General features: G+C 33.7%; 1 protein-coding gene across 1 annotated transcript in view; it reads left to right on the forward strand.

Annotated features, from left to right (window-relative positions):
* The window catches only part of ABCD2 (ATP binding cassette subfamily D member 2), a 63,353-nt gene that overhangs the window by 33,423 nt on the left and 12,156 nt on the right, over positions 1-17,774 (forward strand). Inside the window, exons 7-9 of the mRNA XM_010366155.2 lie at positions 3,007-3,152; positions 9,611-9,695; positions 15,064-15,189. Of these exons, the coding sequence (XP_010364457.1) occupies positions 3,007-3,152; positions 9,611-9,695; positions 15,064-15,189 (357 nt within the window). The remainder of the gene's footprint in view (positions 1-3,006; positions 3,153-9,610; positions 9,696-15,063; positions 15,190-17,774) is intronic.

Below are 17,774 nucleotides of genomic sequence, written 5' to 3' on the forward strand. Positions count from 1 at the left end.
ATCATCAAACATGCCAATTAATCAAATTTTCTGGTAGAATCCTACAGAAACACATGTGAAATGAATGCACTGATGTATTTTTATCACTGTGGTCTCAGTTGTGTATTGTGTCATGGCTACTCTTGGGACCTAATAACATAGGGGTTTTATGTTACAGGGGGAGAATATCTGTGCTTCTGATTCATATTAAGTTGGAGCTGATGTCACCTTGGAAGGCAGCAAAAGAACTCTCCCCTGAGATTCTATGTATTTCTTCTTCTGAGTAGTCTCAGAGTACAGTATACTTATCAAATTAAGGAAATTTGACATTGATATAATATTAATATCTAAAATACAGTCTATATTCAAATTTTGGCAATTGTCATAATACTGTACTTTAGAGCAACTTGTTTTTCCCAATGCATTATCTTGCACTGCATTTAGTTGCCATGTCTATTTATTACAGTTTCTTTTATTCAGAAGAGTTTCTTAGCATTTCCTTATTTTTTATGACACTGATATTTTTAAAGAGTGCAAGACTACTGCTTTTTTTTTTTTTTTTTTTAAGAGAATACCTCAATTTAGGTTTGTCTGATAGTTTCTCCATGATGTGATTCAGGTTATGAACTTTTTACAGAAATACTACTTGTATTAGTTTCTAAGGGCTACAAATTACCAAACACTTGATGGTTTCAACAACAGAAATTTATTTTCTCACATTCCTGAACACCAGAAAGTCACAGTATTGGCGATCCACACCCTCTGAAGGCTCTTGGAGAGAATTATTTCCTGCCTCTTTTCCAGCTTCTGGTGGTGCCAAGCATTCCTTGGTTTGTGGCACCATAACTTCCATCTCTGTCTCCATGTGGCTTTCTTTTCTTTCCTGGGTTTCTTCTCATTTGATAAGGGCATTTATTGGATTTAGGGCTCATCTGGTTAATCCAGGATGATCTTGTCTCAAGAACTTTAATTAAATCTGCAAAGACTCTGTTTCTAAATAAGGTTTCATTTACAGATATGGGGGGGGGGGGGGGTCTGGATTAAGATGGATCTTTTTGGGTCCACAATTGAATTGATTGCATTGCTGAAATGATGTGTGCTTCACAAAGGATAATATTAGAATGTTCCAGATGTAGATAGGACTAGAATTTTTTTATTAAAAATCATAAATTCATACTGATACTCAAATTTAAATTAAATAGTAGAGTTTTTCTCTTGCCTTCCCACATAGCATGTTTGTGTCTTTCTTCTTCCACAGTGAGAACCCTTGCTCCTAACATTACCAAACCATTTACTTACTTAACCAATCCTACAATACACATAAAATGGTTTCAGAATTGCTACCCCTATATCATTACCAAAAATAAATTTGCAAGTAAGCTTCAAGATTTCCACGTGATTCTTTCTGTCTTTGACTGAAATTACGTAGCCAAGTTCAAAAGTCACATGGATTAATTCATCCCCACCTCCATCCCCCTCGCTGTGTGGTTACTTTATCCTTTGGATATACTGTTCAGTTAAATTGTTTGTTTGTATTCAATTTTAAGGTTTCTTCCTTCATTCTTGTTGGTTTAATTTTATTTATTTACTGAATAGTAATACTTTGAGGGATTCCAAAAGTAAAAACTTTATTAATAGAAAGGATACTTAGGCCTTTTCCTGCCTGTCCATTCCACCTTTTTCCTCCCACTTCCTGTAGCTAACCAACTTCACTAGTTTCAGGTTTACTCTTCCTGTGTTTCCTTTTTAAAATATAAATGGGTATGTCTATACTTCATTTTGCTTTCTTTTTACATAGAAGTGGTTCTCAACTGGGAAGATTTTTTCCCCTAGACATATTTGGCAATATCTGGAGACAATTATTTTTGTTCACTACAGGAAGGGATGCTACTGACATCTAGTGGGTAGACATCAGGTATAATGCTAAACATCCTACTATACACAGGGTAGCCCTCAACAACAAACAATTATCTGGTTCAATAAGCCAAAGTGCCGTTGTTGAGAAACCCTGCTATAAGTCTACTTTTGCGTTTTGCTTTTCAACTTAACAATATGTAGTAGAAATCACTTTATATCAGTTTATAGAGGTCTTCCTCATCCTTTTTTTATAGCTGCATAGTGGATGTACTATAGTTTATTCCGTCAGTCTTCTTTGTATGGGTATTTATGTTCCATTTCAATATTTTGCTATTACAAATAAGTTGTAATGAATAACCGCATGCATCTTTTTTTTGTAGTTTTAGAAGTATATTTTCAGAGTAAATTCCCAGAAGTGGGTCAAAGGGCAAATGCTCTGTCAGTTTGCCAAATCCCCTCTGTAAGAGTTGTACCATTCTGCATTTTCACTGTAGTATGAGAACACTCCTTTACCCATAGGCCTGCCAGTGGAGTGAGTTATCAAGTTGTCGAATTTTTGCCAATCTGAAAAGCAAGAAACTCAATGTAGTTTTAATTTGTGTTTTTCTTACTATGAATTAAATTTTTTTGTTTTGTTTGTTCACATTGCTGGGTCAAAACCAAATTGCATAATATGTAACCCAAATAATTATAGATGAATTACAGAGCAATATTTATCAAATACAGTGAAACAAAGTATATACAGTATTTCTCTGCTGAAAATGTTAAATGTGGCTGGGTTCTGTGGCTCACAACTGTAATCCCAGTGCTTTGGGAGGCCAAGTTAGGAGGAACCACTTGAGTCAGGTGTTTGAGACTAGCCTGGGGAAACATATCAAGACCCTGTCTCTACAAAATATAAAATAAAATAGAGTTTTTTAGAAAAAAGAAATGTCAGATGATTTCTTGGAGAAGCTTCTCTTGTGTCCATGTGTCAGTAAGTTTTTATGTAAACATAACAGTATCGTTTAGCAGTGCCTGAGGGAGAAGTACTCATCACCAGGTAACAAATATCATCCTGAAAATGTAGTGTTTAAAGTCTTCACTGATGTTTTCAGACTACCAAGATGTCACACTAAGTAAGTTATCATGACTTTCCACTAGGATTCTTGTGTGCTTGGTGTTTTACAGGCCATATATGTCTCTTGGAAGTCTTCGAGATCAAGTCATTTACCCTGATTCAGTGGATGATATGCATGATAAAGGTTATACAGACCAAGATCTGGAATGTATCCTACACAATGTCCATCTCTATCACATAGTTCAAAGAGAAGGAGGTAAAGTCCATCATTCTTCTTTAATGCATTTAACTTCACTTTTAAAAAGTAACCTTGGGTATATATTTAGTGTGTGGTTTAATTTGAATGTATGCTATAATCAGAAATAAGCACGTAAGTGTAAAGATGGAGTTTTATTGCTGTTCCATTATTTGTATTTCTTTTTCTGCTTGTGTTATGTTTAATGCAACACATTAAGTTTTTATCAAGTCTCCATGTCAGTGAAGCTAACATTTAAAAAAAGCTTTTTTCTTCTATATTTGAATGTACAAAGTCCCTGAGGCCATTGTCAGTCTAGATGTATGTAAAGTCTGTGACAGAAATATTTGCCTTACAAGCTCTCAGCTTACATTAAATTCAATAATATGAGAAGTAGATACCACAGAACTTAATTTGTTTTGGTTTCAGACCCACAATCTTACCAGTATCTTTTTTTTGCTCTCAGGCAGCACACAGATAATTAAAGTCAGAAACTTCTGTATTGTGTTTTTTCAGCATAAAACATTTTTGAAAGAGTATAAATAACATTTGTACATATAAGCTTAAAATAGAATTATTGTCTAATAATACTCTCTGTGTTTAGTGATACTTTCAAATAATTTAATAATAATAATCTCACTTTAGCTAGAGCAGTCAGGCAAGAGAAAGAAATAAAGGGCATTCATATAGGAAGAGAGGAAGTCAAACTATCCCTGCTTGCAGACACATGATTCTATATCTAAAAAACCCCATAGTCTCAGCTCAAAATCTCCTTCAGCTGATAAACAACTTCAGCAAAGTTGCAATATACAAAATCAACATACAAAGATCACTAAATTTCTATACACCAACAACAGCCAAGCCAAGAGCCAAATCAGGAAGACAGTCTCCTTCACAATTGCCACAAAAAGAATGAAATACCTAGGAATACAGCTAACCAGGAAGGTGAAAGATCTCTACAATGAGAATTACAAGACACTGCTCAAAGAAATCAGAGAAGACACAAATGGAAAAGCATCCCATGTTCATGGATAGGAAGAATCAATATCATTAAAATGGCTATGCTGCCCAAAGCAATTTACATATTTAATGCTAGTCCTATCAAACTACCAATGACATTCTTCACAGAACCAGAAAAAAACTATTTTAAAATTTATATGGAACCAAGAAAGAACCTGAATAGACAAGGTAATCCTAAGCAAAAGGAACAAAGCTGGAGGCATCATGCTGCCCCACTTCAAACTACACTACAGGTCTGCAGTAACCAAAAGAGCATAGTACTGATACAAAAAAAGTCACAGAGACCAATGAAACAAAATGGAAAGTGCAGAAATAAGGCCGTACATCTACAACCATCTAATCTTCAACAAAGCTGAAAAAACAAGCAATGGGGGAAAAGACTCCCTATTCAATAAATGTTGCTGGGATAACTGGCTAGCCATATGCAGAAGACTGAAGCTGGACCCCTTCTTTATACCATATACAAAAATCAACACAAGATGGATTAGAGACTTAAATGTAAAACCCCAAACCATAAAAACCCTGGAAGACAACCTAGGCAATACTATCCTGGACATGGAAACAGACAAAGACTTCATGACAAAGATACCAAAAGCAATTACAATGAAAGCAAAAATTGACAAGTGATATCTAATTAAACTTAAGAGCTTCTGCACAGCAAAAGAAACTATCAACAGAGTAAACAGACAACCTACACAATGGGAGAAAATATTTGCAAACTATGCATCTGAAAAAGGTCTAATATCCAGCATCTATAAGGAGCTTAAACAAATTTACAAGAGAAAAACAACACCATTACAAAGTGGGAAAAGGACATGAACAGACACGTTTCAAAAGAAGACATATATGCAGCCAACAAGCATATGAAGAAAGCTCAATATCACTGATCATTAGAGAATCCACATCAAAACCACAATGAAATACCATCTCACACCAGTCAAAATGACTATTATTAAAACATGAAAAAATAGCAGATGTCAGCAAGGTGGTAGGATAAAGGGAACCCTTATACACTGTTGGTGGGAGTGTAAATCAGTTCAACCACAGTGCAGCAATTCCTCAAAGAGTTAAAAACAGAACTACCATTTCACCCAATAATCTCATTACTGGGTTTATACACAGAGGAATATAAATCATCTACCACAAAGACACATGCACACAAATGTTCATCACAGCACCATTTACAATAGCAAAAACATGGAATCAACGTAAATGCCCATCAACGATAGATTAAATAAAGAAAGTGTGGTACAGGTACACCATGGAATATTATGCAGCTATGAAAAAAGAATGAGCTTATGTATTTTGTGGAAACATGAATGGAGCTGGAGGCAATCATCCTTAGCAAACTAATGCAGGAACAGAAAACCATATACTGCATGTTCTCACTTACAAGTAGGAGCTAAGTGATAAGATCTTATAAGCACAAAGAAGGAAACAACAGAGACTCAGGTCTACTTGAAGGTTGGAGGGTGGGAGGAGGGAGAGGAGCAGAAAAGAAAAGCATTGGGTACTGGGTTTAATACCTGGATGATGAAATAATATGTACAACAAACCCCTGTGAAATGTGTTTACCTATGTAAGAAACCTTCACATGTGCCCCCAAGCCTTAAAGTTAAAAAATAAAATAAAACAAAAATAATATTCACACTTTCAAATAATTTAATAATTCATATAATTTGATAGTCTAGAAAAATGACTGAAATAACAGATGAGACACCAAGATTAATTTTAAATGGATTTTATGTTCTGTTTCACAGCCCGCTTACATTATTAGAAGTAGAGTAGTAGTACAGTGATTGAGAATACGGACTTTTAACTCAGAGTTCTGGAATTAAATCTTGATTAGCCCTGTTCTCTGTATCTTCAACTGTAAAATGAGGATAAATATCTACCTTACACGTTTTTTGTGAAGATCAAATAAGACTGTATGTAAAACATTAGCAAAATGGCATACGAGTACACAAGAATTAGTAGCTGGCCCCGTCTGGCAGCTCACATCTGTCATCCCAGAACTTTGGGAGACCGAGAAGGGTAAATAGCTTAATAGCTTGAACCTAGGAGATTGAAACCAGCCCGGACAACATGGTGAAACCACTTCTTTATAAAAAATACAAAAATTAGCTGGGAACGGTGGCACATCCCTGTTGTCTCAGCTATTTGGGAGGCTGAGGTGGGAGAATAATCTGACCCCGCAAAGTCAAGGTTGCAGTGAGTTGTGATTGCGTCACTGCACTCCAGCCCAGGCAACAAGAGTGAGACCCTGTCTAAAAAAAAAAAAAAAAAAAAAAAAAAAAAGAAAGAATTAGTAGCTATTAGTAGCTAATGGTAATATTAGTAGTTGTAATATTGATACTATATTTTGTCTTTGTGTGATAATGCTTGAAGTTTTATATAACAATATCACATACATTATTTCATTTGATCCTTACAATAAACAAATAAGGCAGGCAAGAAAAATACTTTTAATTTTTGGTATTTGTCATTCCTACTATATATGCAAAGCAGATTGGGTTTTTGTTTCATGTGGTCAACTCCTTGGAGTTTCAGAAGGCTGTGGTAGAATAAATGCTACATGTTTATCTTGGGCAAGTTATTTTGAGGAAGTTTGAAATCTGATGATCCAAATAGAAATTTAGAATAAACATGAAATAGTCTATTCTTTTAGAAGTCATCAAGAAGGTCTAGAACTCTTTCCAAGAATTTTCCAAACTTAAAAATGTAATCATAATTGTTATGGGTTATTGAGTGCTTACTATGTGGAATTTACAGATATCATCTTATTTAATACCCATGATTGTCCAGTGATGTAGGTTTTACTATCTTCATCTTAAAGATTAATTTCAGAAATTTAGTAACTTAGAGTCCCATGGCAAGTTGTGGGACAGGGATTCAAGCACAGATCTGACTTGAAAGTCAGTGTTCTATGCTAGAGTATGCGACTATACTATGGTAACTCCTAGCTTTTTAAACAATAATAAAAACTATTATATATTTGAACATAAAAAAAAAAAAAACTTCAAGGAAACCTATTTTACTTGCTTAATTCTTAAACCTGAGATATTTAAGCAAGGCAAGAAAACACTTACATTTGCAAATACATTAGTTAATTTGAAAGATGCCTACTGAAGTCCTGTTTAGACTAGCTAATCATTTGGTTGGTATAATAAAAATGGAATTAAAAACTACATTCCATTCCATCAACTAGTTTACAAAACAGGAAAGCATAAAAGGGTTAACAAAGGGACATGAACTAAAGAAGCATATGCATCTCCAGGAAGCAGGAAAATCATTCTCTTCTTTGCTGACTTTGTCTCACTAAATCAGGGTCAGAGGCAACATTATGACTCATAGTTTTGATTTATGTGTTCCATGATCATGCAATATTGCCTGCCTACAGAAACCTTTGGGTTTAGTAGAACAAAGAACATGATTTATTAAAATATATAAAAGTTAAAGAGTCCTTTGACCCAAATACTTTTCTCTTGTGCCATGCTTTCAGGGAGCAGGGGAAAAAAAAGTTAAGCTCAGAATATTTCTCCACTGCAGTGTAATCCAAGTCTATTTCTCAAATCATCACTTATATTTCATAAGTACTATGAAATTCAATCACAGGGAAAGTTTTATTTCAAAGTTTTCCTTAGAAGCAAGAACTCTAAATCAAATGGTATTTTAAGATTATTTTTCCTAACATAAAATTTTAAGGATTTGTCTATTTCCTATGTGTATTTTCTTATTTAAAAAATGACAATTTCTGGAAGCTTACCCAATAAAATGAACAGTGATTCCCTCTAGGGAGTGAGATTTCAGGTGTCATTGGGAAATAGGAAAAGTCTCCTTTTCACTCCAGGTAATTTTTATTGGCAAATTTTCATCTATTGTATTACCTTTATTGTATGTCTTTGCTTATTTAATTTTTGGAGTAACACTTTCACATAATTCACAAATGAAAAGGCATTTTTAAATGTACTGTAAAGGATTCTTCTGATTCCTGTTTCCTTCCATCCAGTTATCACCTATCCCCATCAGGCAACCATTGCTTTAGTTTCTTTTTTATGCTTTTATACTTTTTTTTAATGCAATGTACTCTGTAGTGGTAATTTTAAAGGAAGAAGATGGTAAGAAACATAAAGATGCATTTTATGCTTAACAATTAATATATATTATTTCATCAAAGTCTCTGAACTTTTGGATTTCAAAAACAAGTCCAAATTTTTCTTCTGACCAACAAAAGAATCAAATAATCATTTTTGATAATTTGACTTTTCAGATACACAGTTCACATAAAGCAATGACGACTACACTTTCTACTTTCTTTCCTATTGACCAAGATTATTTCAAAAATTTAGTGGTAAAAATTTCCAAATTTTAATGGCAAAATCCAGCTGATCAAGTAAAAAGATGACAGAGAACATGGATTTTTTCCAAAGATGAGAGTTAACCCCTGAACACTTAGGCTTTAGAAATTTTGCTCTAAGTATCTGTTAGGTTTTGGCAGTCATTTTCTTCTTTGAAAATCAGACTCTCCAGTAGTGGAACTATGGTTTTACTTTTAAGTAATCTTAAAAAAATCTAATTATAAAATTAAGGTAGGCTTATTATAAAATTTTCAAATTTTAAAAAAATGGATAACTTAGGAAATGAATCTAATTCTGTTCCTGGAAATATATGTGTATGTATTTATTTACAGAAAGATGATGGTATATATTGAATTCTGAAATTTTATTTTTAATATACAGATATTCTGGGCACATATTCATATTAATATGCAAGACCTACTCTCTTTGTAAGAAAAATAGAATCCTTGTGTTTTGAATAAATATCAAACAGAAAGTCAATAGTTAAGATGTTTTAAGAGATAGCATGCATAGAAAAACTATAAAAGCATCAGATAGACCTAAACATAAATCCCAGTTCTGACATCTGATATTGTAAACCTAGACAAGTCAATTACTCCAGGAACTGTAGATTGCTCACTTATAAAATGCAAGAAATAAAATCTATCTTACAAAGCTGTGAAATATATGATGAGAAAACTCACATAAAGTGCTAGGCACAGGGGAGCCACCTAAATTAGTTCCTTTCTTAGCCTTTGTAGACTTTGTACTTGACGTGTGAAAATTTACTGGGTCTTTTCTCCCATCTCCCTCCAAGATAAGTGTAAGCCTATCAATCCACTGGAGACACTGAGAAACAAATACAGTTTTTAAAGTGTCAGTGTTTAGAATTCTTGTAAGATCATTTGTCAGTATGAGAAGTTATTATCATCAAAAGAATATCAAACCTAAAACAAAATGCTTATACATGAGGCTCTGTAGTTTATCCAAGCATATATTCTATAAAATACCAAGTTCTTCATGTTGACAATTTGAATTTGTCAGGAATCACTTGTCTAGGGTAGAAACAGTAACTATTAAACAAATGATTTATATGAATGTATATTTCTTTATTTTCTTAAGGATGGGATGCTGTTATGGACTGGAAAGATGTCCTGTCAGGAGGGGAAAAGCAAAGAATGGGCATGGCTCGTATGTTTTATCATAAGTAAGTATACTAAATTCAGGTAACTACTAGTCCATTGTTGTAACCAAACCAAACAACAATAACAAGTGTTTGGAAGGGATTTATTGTCCTCATGTTTAGTTTAAAAATATCTTACTATAAAATTAGTGCATAGAGTTCACAGTTGGTTTTTTTGTTTGTTCGTTTGTTTTTTTGTTTTGTTTTTGAGACAGAGTCTCATTCTGTCAGCCAGGCTGCAGTTCTGTGGCATGATCTTGGCTCACCGCAACCTCCGTCTCCCAGGCTCAAGCAATTCTCCTGCCTCAGCCTCCCGAGTAGCTGAAATTACAGGCGTGTGTCACTACACCCAGCTAATTTTTGTGTTTTTAGTAGAGATGGGGTTTCACCGTGTTTGACCAGGCTGGTCTTGAACTCCTGACTTCAGGTAATCCGCCCACCTTGGCCAAAGTGCAGGCGTGAGCCACTGTGCCTGGCCAAATTATTTTTTCTTATAGTAGAATCTCCAAATATTTGTTTTTCTATTTCTTTCATATTAAGTAATGTTAGATGAAATAATGTGTACAAAGGACTAAATTAAATTTTTATGTATCCTAAGTTTGAAATAATGATTATTAATTTTAAAATATGAAGACTATACAATCACTATGATACTTGTGTAAATCCAGTAGGTAGACATTCAGTAAAACTTTCTGACTTAAATTATTAAATTCAAAGTAAACCAACTTTTTAACCGTTCAGCAGCCTATTAAACCAGTAATGCTCTCCCCCTTGAAATTCAAAGCTATAGCCAATGGAAAAAGGGAACATTCTGCATAGGTTTCAATGAACTGAGAAAAATTGAGAGGCAGGAAATAATTGCTCCTGATAAAACATTTTTAATTGTAACCAGCTTCATAGCCTTTTGAGTTTAAGGATATCAAGCACAAGACATGGGAAGGAAATATTAAAGCCCTTCTGATTCTCCTGATTCTTTCCATTCCCCCTCCCAACCCCCTTAGATCTCTGGCAATGAGAACCTGAGTTGTGCAGCCCAGAAGGTTGCCAGAAACTATGTTACTCACTTTTCATAATTAAGTCTTAGCAAAAAAGGACCAAATAGTTACATACATGAATTCGTGAATGGCCATAAATGATGGCAGATGCAGCACTCTTGAGTGAGTTGCAGTGAAAGCGGTAACATTTTTGTAGAGAACTTTAAAAATTAAATCAAGTATGTATTATTGAACACCTAGCAATTAGTTGGCCCACACTAAGCACTCACTTGGCTATTCATTTTTTTAAAGCCTTTAATTATGGAAAAAAAGTCAAATGTCATCAAAAAAGAGAAATTGTTCTAAGAACCCCATATTCTCATTACACTGATTTAACAAGTCTAATGTTTTGTTACACTTGATTTATCTACTCATTATTTAAGTTTCTAAAGTATTTTAAAGCAAATCACAGGTATTATGATATTTTTCCCTGAATACTTTGAGAACAGTCTCTGAAATATTAGGATATAGTCTTAGATAATAACATGTCACAATAATACCTAATTAAATTGGTAATAATTATTTAAAGTTATTTAATATATATATGGTTCTTATCCAAAGTTTCCCTGATTGTCTCAAAAATATCTTTTTACACTTGATTTCTTCAAACCTGGATTTAAACAAATTTCACATATTGCATTTTTATTGTTACACCTCTTAATTCCTTTTTAATCTAAAGAGTCTCTCCTCCTCCCAGGGCTCACCTACCTTTTATACCTTTGACTTGTTGAAGGAACTGGGTTAATTGTCCTGTAGAATGTTGTCTGTCCTAGATTTATCTCACTGCTACCTTATCAGGTAAATCTAGGTAGGAGTCCTTTGTCTTATTTCCCAATCTCCCATTTTTTTTCTGTAAACTGGAGATTAGAGCAAAGAGCTTGATGAGATTTAGGTTCAGCCTTTTTAATAAGAACGTAGCATAAAAAATGATTTATAGAATTATAATTATGTTCATTTTATAAAAGTAGAAAATGTACATAAGTAAAAAGAAGAAAAAATCTGTTATCTCATTAGCAATTATCTCACTAGCTGTTATCTTATTAGCACTGTTAAAATTTTGGACATTTTAAATTATTTAAATTTTAAATTACTGTAACATTTAAACACTGCTAAAACTTTGGGATTTTTTTCCCAGTCTTGGTAACATGCAAAAGTTGGTTGTTATTTGTATTATTTTAATGTAGCTATTTTCATAAAGCATATTATAATTTATATCTTTTTTATTTCATATGTAATTATGTGCTTTTCTGTATTAATATATAATAGTTAACCAGGGCTTATTGTTATTGTACTAAAATTTATATACCAAATACACAGATTTTAGGTATACAATTGGATGACTTTTATGAATGTTTCTACATTATGTAACCAATACCCCAATCAAGATAAAAGCCATTTCTGTTACCCTAGGAAGTTTATTTATCCTCCTTTCCAATCCAGTCCCCTCTAGACATTTCTGTTCTGATTCCTATCACCATAAATTAGTTTTGCTTGTTGTATAACTTCAGGTAAATTAAATCACACTCTAAATATTATTTTTGTGTTTAGCTGGGATTTTTAGTGAGAAAAATTATTAGTTGTGTTCACAACATATTATTTATAACAATGTACATTTAAGAATATGGCTAGCTAAAAATATAAACTAAATTTTGCTAATTTGGGATTTTTAGTGACCTGTATTTTTGGATACCCGTTTCTCAGAGGATGTGGTGAAATTCAAGAGTAAACTTTACAGCTTGGGGCCAGGTGCGGTGGATCATTCCTATAATCCCAGCACTTTGGGAGGGCAAGCCGGGCAGCAACTCCTTCTCTACAAAAATTAAAAAAAAATTAGCCGGGCGTGGTGGCGGGCACCTATAGTCCCAGCTACTCTGTAGGCTGAGGCAGGAGAATCACTTGAACCCAGGAGGCGGAGCTTGCAGTGAGCTGAGATGGCGTCACTGCACTCCAGCCTGGCAACAGAGTGAGACTCGGTCTCAAAAACAACAACAACAACAACAACAACAACAACAACAACAACAACAACAACTTTACAGCTTGGTATTTATGACCAGCTGTTACCCACTATCACCCTGACTCTGTTTGGGTCTAGGCCATAAGTATCCAGTAATATGATCGCCAGCTTAGAAATATAATATGGAGGAATATAAAATTTAGCCGTAAAGTTCTCACTGTATCAGTGTGTTAATAAAATAAACTTTGTAATAAATAGCAAGTGGCATTAATAAATGTTGTTAACCCAAAGAGATTTCACGTATCTGTAACCTGAAATAAATACGTGGTGTTTGTGTATCTAAAATATTTTGGATATAATGTGATAATGAGTGAATTAAGTCACAAGTATATCAATGGAAAGAAAATTTAGTGAGCCATACAAAGATCAATGAAGAAGAGCAAATAGTTGAAAAGCACAATCTTTTGACAAAAGATAAAAGGAATTTTAGGTATTCAATCTAGTGAAGAGAAAGTTTAACAATAGGAAACTGCCTTCCCTCATTCTCAAAGGATTTAAAGTTTGATTTGTGATGTGAAAGACTTGAGCTGGCAAAAATGAAGAACTTCAGCAGGAAGTACTAAGCATCGCAATAGTATTCTCTTTTTGAGAGGATTTTAAATGTTTTAATATCTCAAGAATGATTGAAAAACTCCTGTCTTAAGGGGGGTAGATTAAATCTTTCACAAAGCCCATTCTGCTGATGATACACAAAACATAAAGGAAAGGAAATCTGAGAAACAATGTTACCTAATGCTTTGTTTACTTATATCAGTATCAGATTCTAGCTATTGCTTGATATATTCAAGTACACACACAAACGCGCGCGCGCGCGCACACACACACACACACACACACCGCAATCCTGCCAAGGAAACTAAAGCGTGTGATCTTACATCTGCTAGACTAGAGGTTGCTATGACAACAGAGTGTGAGATGCATACATTTTTCTAATTCTAAAATGGCATATTTTCTCTATTTTGATCAAGGCACTCTGAAAAATAAGCCAAAATGCAATAAACATGTTAATCACTGGAAAGAACTTTATACAAAAGGAAAAATTTTACTCAACCTTTCACTTTTATACTTCCTTTACTTCTTCCTCTTGTTCACTTAAAAATATCATCCACAAAACAGAAAATAAATCTGAGACAAAGAAGTAATGCTTAATATTTAAATCAGAACAGTAACCAAAGGTCAACCAGTGACACTAATTCCATTGATGTTGTCATGAACATGCACCGATCTTTTATTCTTTGCATAGAGACCAGTTTTAGAGTCTTTGACTCCTGTGTCTATTAGCCCTGACTACCTTACCTGTAGTAGGTAACTGGATTCTATTAATAAGCAAATCCATTTTAGAACAGTAACTTACAGGGTAAATAATTATTTAGTCTGGTAAGAAATTACTGATTTTTATTTTCTTAATCTTTTTGTCATTTTATTTTTAAAAATCAGAATATTTTTTGTAAAGGAAATTGTCCTGGCAAATACTTGATACTGATTTTCAACTCCAAATTGAATAGTAAATGACAGTGTAAGAGTTGACTTTGTTCCCATTAACTAAGCTAAGTCATGCTAAGTACCAACAGTCCAGAGGGACTTGAAAGAAGAAAGGGAAAGGACAAAGAAAAGTAAGAGCAGGGGGTGAGATGAGAGGGAGAAAGGATAAGCAGAGGGAAACAATGGCAAGTGATAGGGTGCCTCTGATAACAGACAGGCATTATCAAAGTAAAAAATAATCTTAGAAAATTGTCCAATATACTTAGAAAAATAACTTACTTTTTCTCCTAAGAATTTGATTCTGGAGTATGGTTCCAATATTATGAGGTTAAATGTCTGCTATAAATTTTTAAGATGAGCCATATTCACTCTCACAGTCTTATAGTGATGAAATTCCATCAGTAATGCTTAGGTATTCACAATGCTGGTAAAATAATCTTCTTATTGCATCTTTGCTAACAGGGCTGTGGCCTGTTTGATAATTAGCCACTGCAATGTATTTTTCATGTAGTCAGTCAGACCCTTCTCACCAAGAACGAACCTGCTTTCTGCAGGAAAATGTACTCAGTGACCTGCCTCATCTTTCCTATGCCTCGTATTTATGATTCATTCATCTACAAAACAATAAAGCTTATTGTATTATTAGAAAGCATCAGAAAATCTATTTAAATTTATTAAAAATATAATATTATAGTCCAAAGAGGGGGATAACTACTTTTTTGCTTTATCATTTATTATCTTTAATAATGTCATATTCTTTTTAGTTGCTTTAAAATTATTAGTAATGCAACTCATATTGTCCAAAAAAAAACTTATAATTCATATAGCAAAATAATTAATTTTTGTGTGTACTTTTTAAAAGACCAAAATATGCCTTGCTGGACGAATGTACCAGTGCTGTCAGCATTGATGTCGAAGGAAAGATATTTCAGGCTGCAAAAGGGGCTGGAATTTCCTTACTGTCTATAACACACAGGCCTTCTCTTTGGTAAGTGTTTCCAGTGCTAATTTGTGGTAGATAGTTTTTCCTTGAATTTCTCAAAAAATAACTTTGCTAAATTTTTTACAGTAGAGAGTAGGGTATTTCACTTACTTTCTACCCATATTTCTCTTAAGTTGCACATTAGTAGCTTAGATATTCCCTACCTAATACCATTAACGTATTATTTTAATTATCATCACTTTCCAGTAATTCTTAAAAGACATGGAAAAATCCAGTGATTTATTTTAGTGGAAAATATTTATCATACCCAGTAAGACATACTGGGAAATATATATTTATATATTTGTACATCATTCTTATAGTCTTTTCTTTAAAATCCAGCAAAGTAAAATCCGGGGAAAAAATATATGTACACACAATTTGATATTCCCCCAAAGGATTAAGTGGAGAAAACATGGGTGGCGGGGGGGGGGGGGGGGGGGGGGCAGGGAAGGGTTTATCTTTAGTTGATTTAAAGAAAAATGAGCTAATTTTTTTTAGAAATAATATCCCATAAAACCATATAGAATTTCCCCTTCAAATAAAGATGTTAATTTTTTAATTCCCCTACTTTTCCATTGATTCATCATCATGATAATGGTTGAGCACTTATTCTGTTCCAGGCACATCTTATTTAAGTTTCACAACAACCCTATGGAGTTTAGGACATGTACTCTTCCTATTTTACAGATGAAGAAACTGAGAATTAGAAAAGTGATACTTCCATGATCACACACTCTGTACTACAGCAAACTGCTCTCATTATAAGGCACTTAAAATATATCTCATGCATTAGCCATAAATACTACATTCTCTACTTTTGTATTTCTATTTAATCAATGAAAATTTTTTCTTTTGACTTCTTAGTAACTATAACTGCCTCTATATATGCTTTGGCCTCCTGTTTTCTAAAGGACTACACAGGATTCCTCCTCTCTCTCTTTCTGGCTGCAGTATTCTGTGGCAGGTGGCTGATCAGATTTCATGCCAAAGTTGTCATCATGTACATGGCTTCAAGTCTAGTCTAATAGCAAGCATTATTGGAATTAATCCTTGAAGCCCTTCTAGACCTTTGACCTTGTAAAAAATGTTTACGTTAAAGTTGTTATCAAACAGTATTCATCTAATTAGGCTTTTATTGTTCAAAATTCTTTGACTCTGAGTTTCATTTATATTGAAAAGATAATCTATTTTCCCACTCAATTTAAACATTCAGATTTTTCAGACTTTTTTAAAAATATACTTTCTGGATCTCGTCCAGCATGAGTTAGGATCCATGCCAATGAATATGCTTCCTCCGACTTTTATCCTGAAAAAGACCAACAGGACCTAGATTTTTAAGACAATAATGACATTTGCCTGTAAATCCTGTGAATCAAGGACAACACAGAGCTAGGCCAGAACTCTTGAGCCCTTTTTGGTATGAACTTTAATTTCTAAACTTTCTCCCAAATTAATCACATGTTGGGATATTAAAAGTTTTTCTGACCTGTGTTGATGGATTTGTTATGCTATCCTGCCATTCAGTTCCTTACTCAAGTAGCCTTAGGAGGCATTGAAAGCATATATAGCCATTGTTTCCTCAATTGAGGGAACAAATAGTCTTTTAAGTAAATAACAAAATCTGTAAGGCTATGCCTTTTGACAAGCAGCACATTTTAATTGCAGCTACCCAAGTACATTTCTCCACAAAACAAAACACCATGTTAGCTCTGATTTTTTATTTAGTTTTGCCATTTTAGGTTGTCATTTCCGATTATTCTTTCTCTTAGGGAAAATGAAATTTGTATTTTCCCTGAATAGATTTCAGAAGTGGGGAAAGATGTATCATATTTTTTCCCATAACAACAAATGAGTAATTGTTGATTGTAAAGATTAAACTCAAACTAGTATCTGAAGAAGTAAAAATTTATAGAAGCTTGTTAAAATTTTTGATTCCTGGATAGAATTATGGCTGTATAACCATCACTTTCCTAAGCTTTTTCCTACTTGTGAAGGAAGTTTAAAGATTACCTCAAATGAGCTTCAGTTAAAATAGAAATTTCTTTTCAATTCCTCTAAGATAAACCCTGAAATATTATCTCAGATTGTAATATAGAACACACCTTTGCATCTCAGGGTATGAAACACCTACACAGTTGGTTCCTCCCATGTAGAAATCAAATAATGTTGTAAGACCAGAGTGATGAGCCAAACCATCATTATACATCGAAGGTGAGGTTTACCCAATATATGAATGACCATGTATGAGTGAGATCATGTGGTATTTGTCTTTCTGTCCCTAGCTTATTTCACTTACTATAATGTCCTCCAGGTTCTTCTATATTTTCGTAAGTGGCAGGATTTTATTCTTTTTTATCGTGGAGTAGTATTCCATCATGTATATATATAACATTCTTTATCTTTTCATCCATTGATGGACACTAGGGTTGATTCCATATGTTGGCTATATAAATAGTGCTGCAACAAACATGGGAGTGCAGTTATCTCTTTGACATACTGAGATCATTTCCTTTGCATGTATTTCCAGTGGGGGATTGCTGGATCATTTTGTAGTTCTATTTTTAGTATTTTGAGGAACCTCCTTACTG

This window comes from Rhinopithecus roxellana, chromosome 10 (genome assembly GCF_007565055.1).
Source record: "Rhinopithecus roxellana isolate Shanxi Qingling chromosome 10, ASM756505v1, whole genome shotgun sequence".
Lineage (NCBI taxonomy): Eukaryota > Metazoa > Chordata > Mammalia > Primates > Cercopithecidae > Rhinopithecus > Rhinopithecus roxellana.